The 14,826-nt window shown below is 41.4% G+C and overlaps 1 protein-coding gene across 7 annotated transcripts in view; it reads left to right on the forward strand.

The window, feature by feature from the left end:
- Positions 1–14,826, forward strand: part of ROBO2 (roundabout guidance receptor 2) — a 1,624,265-nt gene that overhangs the window by 1,563,503 nt on the left and 45,936 nt on the right. For all 7 annotated transcript variants that reach the window (XM_075335083.1, XM_075335084.1, XM_075335077.1 and 4 more), the window contains 2 exons: positions 3,615–3,657; positions 9,131–9,258. In XM_075335083.1, coding sequence (XP_075191198.1) covers positions 3,615–3,657; positions 9,131–9,258 — 171 coding nt within the window. The remainder of the gene's footprint in view (positions 1–3,614; positions 3,658–9,130; positions 9,259–14,826) is intronic.

The following is a 14,826-nucleotide window of genomic DNA, read 5'->3' on the forward strand; positions in this document are numbered from 1 at the left end:
TCCTGCACAGTCTGACACTGTCCATTCAATGCTGGGACTCCAAAACTGTTTAGGGACTTGGAAGGGGAGAATGATGATACTTAACTGTAAAATTATTCATATATGTCTAGAACACAGCACAACACAGAGTTATAAATAAGATACTCCTGCGTTACTTCACAGGGAATACGAGCATTCACAGGAACAGATCACTTTAAATTGTAGCTCTGAGCAAAACGTGAACGTTTAGCTGTTAATTGAGTTTATCATTAAATGTGCCATAACTTTATGCTATGTATACACTGTGTATGTTTATAGTATTCACACAATGTCTGTACGTTGATGATACATCTTTGCTGTTATGTTCTTTGTACCATACCTTGATTTTACCTTGCACCTGGACCAGGGTGCACTAACCTTAAATTAGTCCTCTACTTTATGATTCAAAAATGTCACCATCCTCAAAGTTCGTCATGGTGGTCCCACGAAGGAACATTTAAAAACATAGCAGGAAGCAAAACAGGTAGCAGTGCCCACGACACCAGATACTTCTCACTTCTGAGATTGTAGGTTGGGAGACTTAAAAGAGCATTCCCCTCTGCAACATCCTATCCCAATATGTAGTAGGTGTAATAATAGTAATATTAGCAAACACCTTAATTAACAATAATAATAATAATAATAATAATAATTTATTTTATGTTCCCAAACCTATTACCAAGCTAGCGGATTAATCATAATTTCTGATTATTTTCTATCCTATACCTATAGTACAGTTATACAGTAGTTGTTTCCTGCCGTATACTGTAGGCCCAATTGGACTTTATGGTGCTATTCTAATCTGCAAATATTGTGTATATTGGAGAAACCACCATACATATAGTGTCCATTAGAGCATGCAACATTTTTTTTCAGTCTGATTTGTCCAAAATACAAAGGAATATCCCTCTGCATTCCTCTGTATCAATCATATTCATATGTAGGTAAAATACAGACTCCATAGACCTTTATGGCAGCCCTATTAAAGAAGCACTCCCTCTATGATTTGTATCCATTAAATGGCTGTACATATGCATGTAGAGTAACGTGAGTGTATTAATATAGTCGCCTACCTGTACTATCTCCAGTGACTAGCGCTGTTCTTCTCTGCTACTCAGTGACGTCACCGCAATTGTGATTAGCTGGCTCACTCTATAGTATATGCTTGAGCCGGAAGTGTCTTTCACAATTAAAGTCAATAGAGCCTCATTCTGACACTCCATAGACTTACATTGTAAGAGCTACTTCAGGATCATGCAGAGCGCACTGCAACCTGGAGAGTCTGCAGAGCGGTGGCGTCACTCAGAAGAGGAGAAAAATGGCGCTGGATACCGGAGAAAGCATTGGTAGGTGAGTATATAATAGGGATACCCTGCATTATATGGACATGCATACATATGTAATGAATAGAAAACTTAGTGGGAGTGCTTTTTTAAAGGGAACATGTGAGGTGCAATGTGCACCCAAAACCACGAGCAATACTGGGTGCATATTGTTAACCCATTCCTAACTGTCCCTGTATAGACTAGCAAAGATAAAGGGATCTTCAGAAAAAGTATTTCTAAAGATCCCATATGATATGCTAATGAGGTCAGGGACTAGTCACAAGAGTGTTAGTTCCCTTGGCTAGTCGGCCCCCTTAGCATGTAAGCATGCTACTATGGACATGCTAACATACTAATGAATGTGCAGCATCAGAGGATGGTCATGCTCACCTCTCTGCTGCCATCATGCCCGACTCCTGGATTTCAGCTCAGTGCACATGATCCCGGACTTTTGGTTATGGACACTATGAAGCCGGGTGTATCCATCCTGGCTTCAAACTCATGTAGTGCGTATCACCGACGCCCGGGATAATGTCCACTGAACTGAAGTCCAGCGTTGGACGCGATCGCAGCAAAGAGGTAAGTAAGATCATTCTCTGACACTATGTATTTATTAGCATGTTAGCACGCTCACAGGGACATTCTTACATGCTAAGGGGGCTGACTAGCCAAGGGAAGTAAAGCCCTTGTAAATAGTCGCTGACTTCATTAGCATATCATATGGGATCTTTAGAAATACTTTTTCTAAAGATCCCTTTATCTATGCTACTACAGGCTGGGACTGCTAGGCAGGGTGTTAGCAATATACACCCAGAACTGCTTGTTGTTCTGGGTGCATATTGCACCTGACAGGTTCCATTTAAGGCTCTTTATAATGCTATAATATGGCCAGGTGCACAGAGTCTTAAAAAGGACCTGTCACTAAAGTGTCCATGTTTTGCTTTGAATGTATTCCTCCTGTATCACTGATAATTCCGCTTTTTGATTATTTGAAATCTGCCTTACGATTCCAGAGATATCGGTCTTTTTATAAAGTACTTTTTATGATCTTTACAAAAGGGTGTTGCTGATAGGCTAATGACGCAGAGGGCCCTAAAAACACGCCCCCAAGAAATTGGAAAGCAATGCCCCCTTGTAAAGACCATAATATAAGGACTGTTTCTGGGCCTCTGAGACTTTCTCTTTTTGATTTTTTAAAATCTGCCATACAGTTCCAGAGATATCGGTCTTTTTATAATGTATTTTTTGTGACGTTTAGAAAAGGGTGGTGCTGATAGGCTAATGACGCAGAGGAGCCTAAAAGCACGCCCCCAAGGAACTGGAAAGCGACGCCCCCTTGTAAAGACCATAATATAAGCTCTGCATTCCTGATGGGCCACTGAGACTTTCTCTTTTTGATTTTTTAAAATCTGCCATACGGTTCCAGAGATATCGGTCTTTTTATAAAGTATTTTTTATGATCTTTACAAAAGGGTGTTGCTGATAGGCTAATGATGCAGAAGAACCTAACAACACGCCCCAAAGCAACGCCCCTTTGTAAAGACCAAAATATAAGCACTGCATTCTTGCTGGGCTATGAGAATTCCTCGTTTTGAATTTTTAAAATCTGCTATACGGTTCCAGATTATCAGCCTTTTTTATAAAGTGTTTTTTATAATCTTTACAAAGGGGCATTGCTGATGCAGAAGAGCCTAAAGACACGCCCCCGAGGAACTTTTACAGTATGTAAAGACCATAATATAAGCACTAAATAATGACTGTATGACAATTTAAAAAAGCAGAACACTCAGGAGAGCGGATGAAATAAAAGAGGAAAAAAAAATGATCCCTTTTGATCTGGTGACAGGTCCTCTTTAAGGATCATACGACAATTTCAGCTCTGCTACATCTTTATGTCATTTCTGTTCATTCTCTTTTGGTCATGCGCCAATACAATTATGCTGAGCTTGGAAAAAGTCTGTATTTGTAATTTTTTATCCTTCCCCTCGTAGCACATACAGATCCATTTAGAAGAGAACAGCAAAATAAATGATCTTCCTTTGTGTCTGATGAAATCACAGGCGTGCCCTATTTATTTTTTTTTATTTATTTTTTTTTCTTGCAATCTGGATATTCTCGCCAGTGCTGTACATTTAATATAACGCAGTTATTTTGGTAATGGAGTAATTACTACTAGAATTGCACTCTGACGACCATTGTAATGATGAGCTCGGCATTAAAACATAATTGACTTTGTTTTTTTTTTTTTTTCTTCTCGCTTTTAATCCACAGTCACATTTCAAAGAGGAGACGGAGGACTAATGAGTAACGGAAGGTAGGCCGTGAAATTAAAAAGCCATCTTCTAATTGTACACCTCTGTCTTCGCGTCCCAAGGCTATGCAGCTCGGGGGCCATGTTTTGGGGTTTTTTTCGGAGCAGATCAGCTATTTGGAATATTACAGAACAACCCCATGTCTTTGGTGAACCCAGATGTTTTACATTGTATATTCCCTGACGTCCGGGACTGGAAAAAAAAACCCATAGCGTAATAAGTGATGTGTTCATTTGCAACCAGAATGTTTATTGCATTAAGGAGATATTAGCAAATGAAGTTGCTGTTCTTTAAGTCTCCGCTTATTGGCTCCTTGTAAATTGCCCGGAGTGAACGATTACACATAATCGATCACAGAATAAATGATTCATGGATGATGGATAGGCTGTAGATTGATAGGACTGAATTCCCCTACTTTGGTTACTCAATTGAAACTGATAAAACTTGATGGTGCCCCCATATATCCTCATTTACATTCCCTTTGCCAATATGGAGAGGGCAATTAGACCTTGGTTATAACTCGCAATCTCTTATTTAATCAATATTTTAGCAAAAAAAAGGAGATTAGGCCTAACGAGAGCTCATGGACGTTGTCTTTTCTTTATTGCCGTTGCCTAGGAAACAGGGCCTTCTCCTAGGGATTTAAAGGAGGCATTTTATTGGAAAACCACAATGATTATTAATGCTAGTTTTGATTTTGGAAAATGCATTTTAGCTGTTATGGCTGGAAAATATGATAAATGTGTAAGCTGAAGAGGCTCCTATATGTACGAGGCTTTAGGAGCCCCCAACATATCAGAGCCTAAAAGGGTCACAGATAATCGTCCTTGCACAGATCTAAATGTATTCTGCTGATGTAGAAATGTAAAACACAACATACAGTATTGTACAATGCCCTAATGGTGCTTGTTATGTAAAGTAGGCCTATCACTTTCCATTATTATGACCTTTTTTACTTTATGTAAATGCTTCTTTTCTCCTGAATCCGACTGGGTTTTACTTTTGTTACTGCACCAATACGTTTCTGAGATATGGCGGTCATGGGGTGACGGGATGACAGGGGACCGGGGCTCCTAGACTGGCCTTCAGGCTATGGGGCACTTTCTGCCCCTAATCCCAAAGATACTTCTGATGGTGAAGATGTCTGGGCCGCCTTCTTGGCCCTGCTCCATGCAAGCTCTGATCTTATACCCCCCACACCAGGGGGAGACCAGGACAGGAGTGGTTAAACCCACAGATATAGACAAAAGGAGAAATAAAAAATTTTATCATACAACTAGCACACACAGAGATATAAGACAATACAGTGATAAGGAGGAAATAAAGAACAGGGCAGAAATAACCAGTCGACAAGAGGATTTCCACAGCACACCAAACAGCATGCAATAAATCACCAGCAACAAGAATACAACAGCACAAGGACCCGTTTAGCAAAACCCCAGCGGAGGACCAGGACAGGTTTGGCTAAACCCACAGATATAGACAAATGGGGAACCAAATACTCTATCACACAGCACACACAGAGATATAAAGAAGAATGGTGATAAGGAGGAAATAAAGAGTAGGGAGGAAATACCCAGACAACAAGAGGATTTCCACAGCATGCAATAAATAACCAACAACAGGATCACAACAGCACATGGATCGGTTTAGCATAACCTATAGTTTGCATGGTAAGACAAGCTCCACCATCTTAAAAATGTGGGGAGTAACTTTGATAGGTCTTCCACAACATGTGATCCAAGAGGAACTAGCAGGCTAGCATAAATTAACTCATGCAAGCCCGGTCACTATTGAGCACACAGCTGGTCGACGCCTGAGCATGTCTGAGCAACTCAGAAATATGAGACGAGTGTGGCGTGTCAGATTCAGCAGTGTGAATAGCATCACATGTCACCCTGACACTCAGTGAGTGTAGAGCCAAACACCATGTGGCAATGGCCTCCTCTTCCCTGTATGTCAAACCAGTTTTTTTTTTCATCAAGATGCCTACAAATAATAGCTGTGAACTGCACCCACATGCATAAAAATACATTAAAGGTGTATTCACATTTTAAAGATCCTATGCCAATATGTAGTATATGTAAGAATAATAATATTAGCCACAATACCTCCAATTAGAAATGTAGTATAGTTCTCCTGATATTGCCATGTTTCTCTTACCTCATGTGCAGGGCATTACAATTTACAAACCACTTATATAGTGACAGTTAGTAAGTTGTTCATTGTCATAACTTTGGATACCTAAGCTATTGTAATGCCTGTACATTAGGTGAGTGACATAGCTAATCAGGAGAACTATACTACATTTCTAATTGGAGGTATTGTGGCTAATATTGTTATTATATCCTACTACATATTGGGATAGGATCTTGGCGATGGGAATACCTATTTAGTTACCTTACAACTCCCCTTGACTAGTGGTTATATGCCATCTACCAATGTGACCTCTGCAGTCAATCACTGGCCTCAGCTGTCTTGTGCCACCACCTTAGCAACACAGCTGATTCCAGTGATTGGCTGCAATGATTAAGTAATTATGAACATGAACTCTAACCAGAAAATATGGATGGTTCCACTGAGTACTATTTACTGCCTTCAATCCCATCAAATTTTTGCACTTTCATTTTTTTTTCCCCTTCTTCCAAGAACCATGTCTTTTTTAATTTCCCATCAACATAGAGATTTGATTTTTTTTTTTGCCAAACAAGTTGTAGCTTTGAATGACTCCATTCATTTTACCATTCAATGCCGTGAAAAACGGGGAAAAAAAAATCCAAGTTCTAATTCCCCAATAGTTTTTTGGATTTTGTTGTCCTTATGGTCTTCATTGTTTGGTAAAAAGGACTTGTCAACATAATTTATCCATCACGTCAGTATGATTACAGCGACACCAAACGTGGCTGACATCAGAGGAGAAAAAGCCAACACCCATAAAAATAGTTCTGGAGGATGCACCCAGTTGATTGAAAGGAACATATACTTCTTTTTAATAGGGGGCATAACTTTGGAATGAAAGGGGAGAAAAAAAGGTTCCATAATGACTGGAACAGCAATTAGAGGCGGTACCCCACAGTGAAAGATCTTCATTAATTGTGATTTCAACATTGTACACTCTTGTCAACTATGATCTGTTCCTGGGATTATCCTTCCAAAATACTATGTACCATATTGGTTGATTGGGTCAAAACGAAGAGTTATTATTATTATCTATTATTATAGTGCCATTCATTCCATGGCGGTTTACATATGAAAAAGAGGGGTCATACATAGACAAATACAATAATCATGACTAATACGGGGTACAGACTGGTACATAAGGAGAGAGGTCCCTACCCGCAAAGGCTCACAATCTACAAGGTATGGGTGAGGATACAGTAGGTGAGCGTAAAGTTGGTTGGGCAGCGGTATAGTGAACGGAGAGTTACTGCAGGTTGTAGGCTTGTCAGAAGAGATGGGTCTTCAGGGTCCTTTTGAAGTTTTCCACGGTAGGCGAGAGTCTGATATGTTGTGGTAGAAAGTTCCAAAGTATGGGGGAGGCACGGGAGAAATTTTGTATGCGATTGTGGGAATTGAAAAGAGGGTAGTAGAGAAGGAAATCTTGTGAGGATCGGAGATTGTGTGCAGGTAGGTGCTGGATGACTAGGTCACAGATGTATGGAGGAGACAGGTTGTGGATAGCTTTGTATGCCATGGTTAGTGTTTTGAAATGAAGTCTTTGGGCAATGGGAAGCCAATGAAGGGATTGGCAGAGTGGAGAGGTCAGGGAATAGCAGGAGGAAAGGTGGATTAGTCGGGCAGCAGAGTTTAGGATAGATTAGAGAAGAGCAAGAGTATTAGAAGGGAGATCAGAGAGCAGAAGGTTTTAGTACTCAAGCCGGAGGTTGTGGAGACTTATGCTGGGGTCACACTAAGCGACAGCGACAACGACATCGCTGTTACATCACCATTTTCTGTGACGTAACAGCGACCTTGTAAGTCGCTGTTATGATCGCTGCTTAGCTGTCAAACACAGCGACGCAGCAGCGATCATAACGTCGCTACATGTGCAGAGAGCAGGGAGCCACGCACATTGCTTAGCGCTGGCTCCTTGCTCTCCTAGCTACAGTACACATCGGGTTAATTAACCCGATATGTACTGCAACTACATGTCACAGTGCAGAGAGCAGGGAGCCGTGCACACTGCTTAGCGCTGGCTCCTTGCTCTCCTAGCTACAGTATATATAGGGTTAATTACCCGATGTGTACTGCAGCCACATGTGCAGAGAGCAGGAGCCGGCACTGGCAGTGAGAGCGGCGGAGGCTGGTAACGAAGGTAAATATTGGGTAACCAGGGAAAGGTCTTCCCTTGGTTACCCGATGTTTACAGTGGTTACAGCTTTCCGCAGCTGCCAGACGCCGGCTCCTGCTCCCTGCTCGCTTCATTTCGTCGCTCTCTCGCTGTCACACACAGCGATGTGTGCTTCACAGCGGGAGAGCGACGACGAAAAAATGAAGCAGTACATTCAGCAACGAGCAACGACCTCACAGCAGGGGCCAGCTCGTTGCTGGATGTCACACACAGCGACAGCGACGGGACGTCGCTGCAACGTCACAGAAAATGGTGACGTAGCAGCAACGTCGTTGTCGTCGTCGCTGTGTGTGACACCAGCTTTACTGATATTTGATCATGTGAAGGTCACTTTATTAAGATAAGGAGCAGATGTTCCTTAGAGAAAAAGAGGTGGACATTCTCCCAGGATGGAAAATTCACAAGTGTAGGTCAATATGACTTTCCACATTATCGCGTGTGAACTTCTAATCAAGTCAGGCACATTTGTGTTGTTTTTCATTTAGTTTAGAATAATAACCCAGGTCATGTCGCCTATGGCAGGTGGTGTCTTTCTAATTCACCGTTGACCCCGTCTGTGGCATTTGTCAAATTCAATGGGAGCATTTTCTAATGTGGTCATTTAAGAATTCACATGAGGTCAATTCACCAAAGACCAAAACAGGAACGTTCATCACCTCCAGATATCACCGACACCAGAATGCATCACATCGCCATGGCAACACGGGATTTAGGGAATGAAGGCAAGGAGATTAAATGCTTTTTTACAGTAGTTTAATTCCAGCCCGCCTTGTCTTAGACTACAAAGCTCAGCGGGAAAAAGAGGATCAGTTTACGGATGACAGGCACATATTTGAAATGTGAAAGGTGAAGAAAAAAGTAGCTTAAAGTCCTGGAAATGACTGTTTCCGAAGAGTCATTGTGAGTGATTGCTCCCTTGAGGTGTTCATTTATCACGTAGCCCCACGTAAGGTTTCCTCCCGAGCTGATAGCTTACTCCATTTCCCAGACAATATATTTCATTCAGATTCATGGAGACACGACTGATGATTGGATGAAGTGATTTACATTTCGGGATTTTTTTTTCGCTGTGGAACATTCTTACCGATACTGATAAATAACGTCTTTTCTTCTTAACTCTACAGTCGCCCAGGACTTTTAAATCCAAGTGACCCCAATTATCCATGGCTTGCCGACTCCTGGCCGGCTTCCAGCATGCCAGTAAACAACAGCAACAACGGACCAAACGATCTAGTGAATTTTGGATGTGGAGGTCAGTACTTTTTAGAAAACACAGATGGTTTAACAACGTTGTCTTTATACACTGAATTTTCAAAGTGTTGTCTAGTGAACAGAAGTTATCACTTGGCAGCAGCATATGTGGTAACTTGCTAATCGATGGGGGTCCTACCACTGAGACTTTCTGGGAATTTTTAGAGCATATCCACATGTTAAGTATTTGGTGTAGAAATTTCTGTATCTTTTGGCAGGAAAAAGAGAATAAACATCATGTTTTTCCTGCATTTTACATGTTTTTGATGCGTTTTTTACATGCATTTTTGGTGCAGATTTTCCATACTCATTAGTATAAGTAACATCTGCAGCTAAAAGGCTGAAAAAATGATGCATTAAATCTGAAAGTCAAAAATAAGAACTCAGGATTCCCATTCACTTTCCTGACATTGGGAAACCCTTCGGTTTTTGTGACAAAGCTTTGCAGAAAAAACTTGACAAAAGCACAAAGTGTGCAAACAGCCTTATTCCAAGCACTTTAATCCCCAGTATGACATGGCATTGCAGGTTGGACACCCCACCGCTTCTCAGTCCATTTTTTATGGAGAAGCTGGAAAATGCCAAACCTAGTGCTCAGCAGCCTCCTAGGAAATGAGTGGAGCACCGGTTGAGCATACGCACTGACTCTCCATTCTTTTGGGGATAAAAGTTCCACTTTTTACTGATTTACTGAGTTCCAACAGCTGGACTTCCACCTGTGAACACGTTATCATTTATCCTATGGATAGGTTCCCTGGACGATCCCTTTACACCCAACTTCATTTTTGGTTTTGTGTTTAATGAGTTGTAGTCAGCAGGGCGTGGTGCCAGCAACAATTTTCTAGGCTAAACCAGTCATCAAAATAGATCTGTCTAAAAGTAGGAACTAGCCAATAAGAATCAAGAGGTCAAGGTAAAAAACTGCTACTTTGAAACATGAAGCAGATTTGTGCTTAAAGGGGTGTTCCAGTCTCCAAGATCTGGGCTTGGTTTTCATCAAGATGCCCACAAATAATATCTGAGGACCACACCCACATGGATAAGAACACATTACATTGGTATTTCCATCTAAAAGAACCTATCCAAATATGTAGTAGGTGTAATAATAATAATATCAGCAAATACGTTCAATTAGAAATATAGTATAGTTCTCCTGATAAGCTATGTCACTTACCTTATGTGCAGGATACCTCTTCAAATTAGGAGAGGTGCCTGAGCAATGCCTTCAGTTAGTTAGTCAGTGTACCAGTCTGCTGCCTACCTAGTTGTCAGGCACTGTTAGGGTACCTTCACACTTTAGCGATGCAGCAGTGATCCGACCAGCGATCTGACCTGGTCAGGATCGCTGCTGCATCGCTACATGGTCGCTGGCGAGCTGTCAAACAGGCAGATCTCACCAGCGACCAGTGACCAGCCCCCAGCCAGCAGCGACGTGCAAGCGACGCTGCGCTTGCACGGAGCCGGCGTCTGGAAACTGCGGACACTGGTAACTAAGGTAAACATCGGGTATGATTACCCGATGTTTACCTTAGTTACCAGCTCACACCGCTTAACTTAGCGTGTGCAGGGAGCAGGAGCCGGCACTGGCAGCGTGAGAGCTGCGGAGGCTGGTAACGAAGGTAAATATTGGGTAACCACCTTGGTTACCCGATGTTTACCTTGGTTACAGCTTACCGCAGGCTGTCAGACGCCGGCTCCTGCTCCCTTCACATTCAGGATTGTTGCTCTCTCGCTGTCACACACAGCGATGTGTGCTTATCAGCGGGAGAGCAACAATAAAAAAACGAACCAGGGCTGTGTGTAACGAGCAGCGATCTCACAGCAGGGGCCAGATCGCTGCTCAGTGTCACACACAGCGAGATCGCTAATGAGGTCACAAAAAACGTGACTCAGCAGCGATCTCAGTAGCGATCTCGCTGTGTGTGAAGCACCCCTTACCCCTGTGCCTATCACCCTGTACCTGCCTTCTCATACCTACTTGTCCCTGCCATGCCCATCATACCTGTCCATATCCGCCTATACTTGAGTCAGTCACCTGTCCTGGGGGTCAGCTCCCACAGTCCCGGTCACTGTCCTGGGAGTTGTCCCTGGCATCCACCTCGCGGTGGGCACTTAGTTAAGCCCCTCTATTAAAGGATAAGCCTGGGCCCCCTTGTGGTCCAGTGGGTTCACTAATCCAGTTCACTGCCCCTACACTGGCCACGAGCGTTACACGCATCTAATATCTTATTCATCCATAGTAATGATGTCATATTGATGAAATACAGGTTAACTATGAGTCAGACAAGGAGGTATAGTATGCTAGAATAGAAGACGATTTCATAATTACGATAAATTGCTCTTCATAGCTGACGTCATTTTGTGACCGTCCTTTCTCGGCCTTTCTCAGTTATTCCAGCTCCATTTACTGTAATCAATGGGAATTGTTTCAGTAGCAGCTTGTGGTCTTGATCCTCTTTTTACAAATTCATCAGAAATCAAATGTCCACTATTGATTAACTTTACAGAACGCACCACAAACCGATATTTCCAGTCTTCTAGATGTGTCTGTTTCAGTTTTGTCCTAAAGCTAATTCCGTAAATACAGGATTTGTTCTGCACTTATAAAGGCAATTTATAAGAAGGTTGATGTGATAATTTAATGTATGTTTGAGTTCAATAAACCACAAATTAACCTCAATACAAGAAAGATCGCTATTATTAAAGTGGAGCAAACTCAATTACCAAATATATTCTCCTTCTGTGTAATTATATCTAATAAGCCGGGTTTTCTTCTTTGGCTATAAAGTGTAGAAAAATTAAACAAATCTAAATTTACCTAAGAAAATACTAAGTGTAATTATGTTTTACTACATGTATACCTAAGGGTGTTTCCGCAATAATATAGTGAGGCATTAACATGCATTTGTGCCACATCAAGGCAAGAGTGGAACTATCCACTGCATTATTCCTGCCCCATAAACTATGTCTAAATGTGTAGGGGGTTTTTAAAAGAAAAATTAAATAAAAATAAAACGCAAAAGAGAATTAAAGACAGAGCACAAGGTTTCTTAGAGAATATTATTTTTATTAAAGGGGTTGTCTACTACTATAACAATCCCTTCGGATTCCACATGTTTCCTACAGGTAAAGCCTATACTCACCTCCCGTACTAGTGCCCTTCCAGCGGTGTCAGGATCTTTATTGTTGGGGCTCACATGCGGTTGTGATGTCACGCAAGCTCTGCATCCAATCAGCGTGGACTTTTGTCTTCCCGCCTTCTAACCAAACGAGTTAACCAACAGGAAGTGAGCTCTGCGGCTTTACTCTCTTCCTGTAGATTGCTCATTTGGTCCAAAGGTGGGGAGAAAGAAGTCGGTGCTAATTAGACACAGAGCTCATGTGACAGCACAACACCACGTAAGTCCCTGCACTGTGAGCCCAGACACCACTCGAAGGGTGCTGGTACGGGAAGTGAGTATAGGCTTTACCTGTGGGAAATATGTGGAATCAAAAGGGGGTTGTCCTAGTAGCGGACAACCCCTATAAATGACCTCTAAATCACTCTAGACAGGTATAAACTATCAATGTAGAAATCCAATGCCACATTTTAAATTACATATATTACAAAATGTATTTCCATATGGTATTACAAACAAATGATTTATCATAAGATTACAATTTAGGATTTCCACATTTTTGAGCACTAATTATAGAAACTCCTTTGTTTATTTGATTAAAGAATCTAAAAGATGACTATACACAAAAAGCGTAAATCAATCCAACCCATCGATTTTGTCAAGAGTTGATCATCTAATGCTTATGAGACAATCCTTCTGCGGATGTTGAGGAAAAACTGATCCTTCCTGTTAGAATCTATTTTTTCTCAAACTTAATAAGCCACCTCCACAGGTATCTAACAGAGACCTCTCCTCTCTTCACTGAGACCTATTGGCCTATACTCATTTGACCAAAAGATATTAATAATGGTTAGTTATTACTAATATCTGTTGGTCGAGTAAATGTTTGCCGATAGCTGTAGAGCCAGTCTAAATCAGTCCTCAGTCTTGGTAGATCAGCTGCACCCAATGTAATCAATGACCAGTGATAGTAGGACCCTCTGCAGCTCTTGTCACTAAAGGAATAAACATCGGTACTGAATGAGGGGGGGGGAGACTGCCACATAAGGAAACACCAGACTTATAATCTGTACATGGTAAATGAGCGATAGGGAGCCGTGTTAAAGTTTTCATATGAAGACCTAGGAGCAAGTTAGGGATGAGGGGATCAATCCATGGAGGATTGAGTTTGAGTTGAACGTTTTGAAATTCAATTTGAAAAAAGACCAACATTTTCCCGACACCAGTTACCACACTGTTAAAGGGATAACGTTGTTGTTGACACGTAGGCCTCCCCATAATGTCCTGCAGATTTGACATCCTACTTATGGTCACACCTTGTCTAGTGGTGGTCATTACTTGGTCAATCACAGATCAGAGGTCCCCAGTGGAGCACAGTTTGTACCGTGGTGTTGTTTTCCATCTCCAGTCACTGGCTATGTCTCTCTCTCTTTTGTAGAGTTTAAGCTCTTATGATCAGCAGAGTTTTCGCTCTCTGTTCTTCCCTGTATGTATTTCCCGAGCAATTACAAGTTTTCTAGTATTAAGATTTACGCAAATTTATTTACCGTCTAAATTACAGGAAAATTTATTGAAATTCCAAATTCGAATTTGAAAATAACCACTCATCTCTAAGTAATGTAATGGGGACATAATAATTGCCTCTCAGGCATCCCAAAAACATTTCATAAAGTCAATAGAAGCGAATGACTCAATCAGCTGTAGTCCCGGGCTCGAATGTAACTTTTTAGTTAGAATTTGAACATTTTGTGTGGGTTTCTCCTTGATAATCTAGTTTCCTTCCATTTACCCAAAATCATTCATGTAGGTCATGTCAGAATTTAGATTGTGAGATGCATTCTTTGTGTGCGATGTGTTGGGTTTATATAAATTGATCAAATAAATAACCACTAATCAGCCCGCAAATAATAAAAGTCCTTATTAATTTGATTACATATATGATTTGACAATATTTCCTGGCCATTTAGAAGTTTTTGCTTGTGAATACAGTGTATCACGTCATCCAGACTCAGGGATCATACACAGTATTGTATACAGTGATTAACGGACACCTACTCAGAGAGATTTACTGTATCACTTCCAATCAGGCACCGGATTCGCATTGTTTTTGTGTAGGGGTGGGAGATTTCTGAGATTTGTGGATTCATTTTCTTGTTATTTGTCAGTAGAGCAGACAGCTTGACATGAAATGAAGTATGGAGTCCGTCGCCCCCCCCTTGTTGTGAAATATTCTAAACTTCACCTTCTCACATGAAGGTGTAAGGATGAAAGGATGGTTTTAAGCAGTGGAACGTGAAGGACAAGTGCTAGACCTGTCACGAATGCTGATAGCCAGGCGATGGTTGTACATCATTCTTCCTTCATTGGCTTATGCTTTCCTGTCTCAGCTAAAATGCAAACGGAGTGAATGAACATTTATTTATTTTTTTATCCTAAACCATAATGGTTGA

The sequence above is a fragment of the Anomaloglossus baeobatrachus genome, chromosome 2 (genome assembly GCF_048569485.1).
Source record: "Anomaloglossus baeobatrachus isolate aAnoBae1 chromosome 2, aAnoBae1.hap1, whole genome shotgun sequence".
Lineage (NCBI taxonomy): Eukaryota > Metazoa > Chordata > Amphibia > Anura > Aromobatidae > Anomaloglossus > Anomaloglossus baeobatrachus.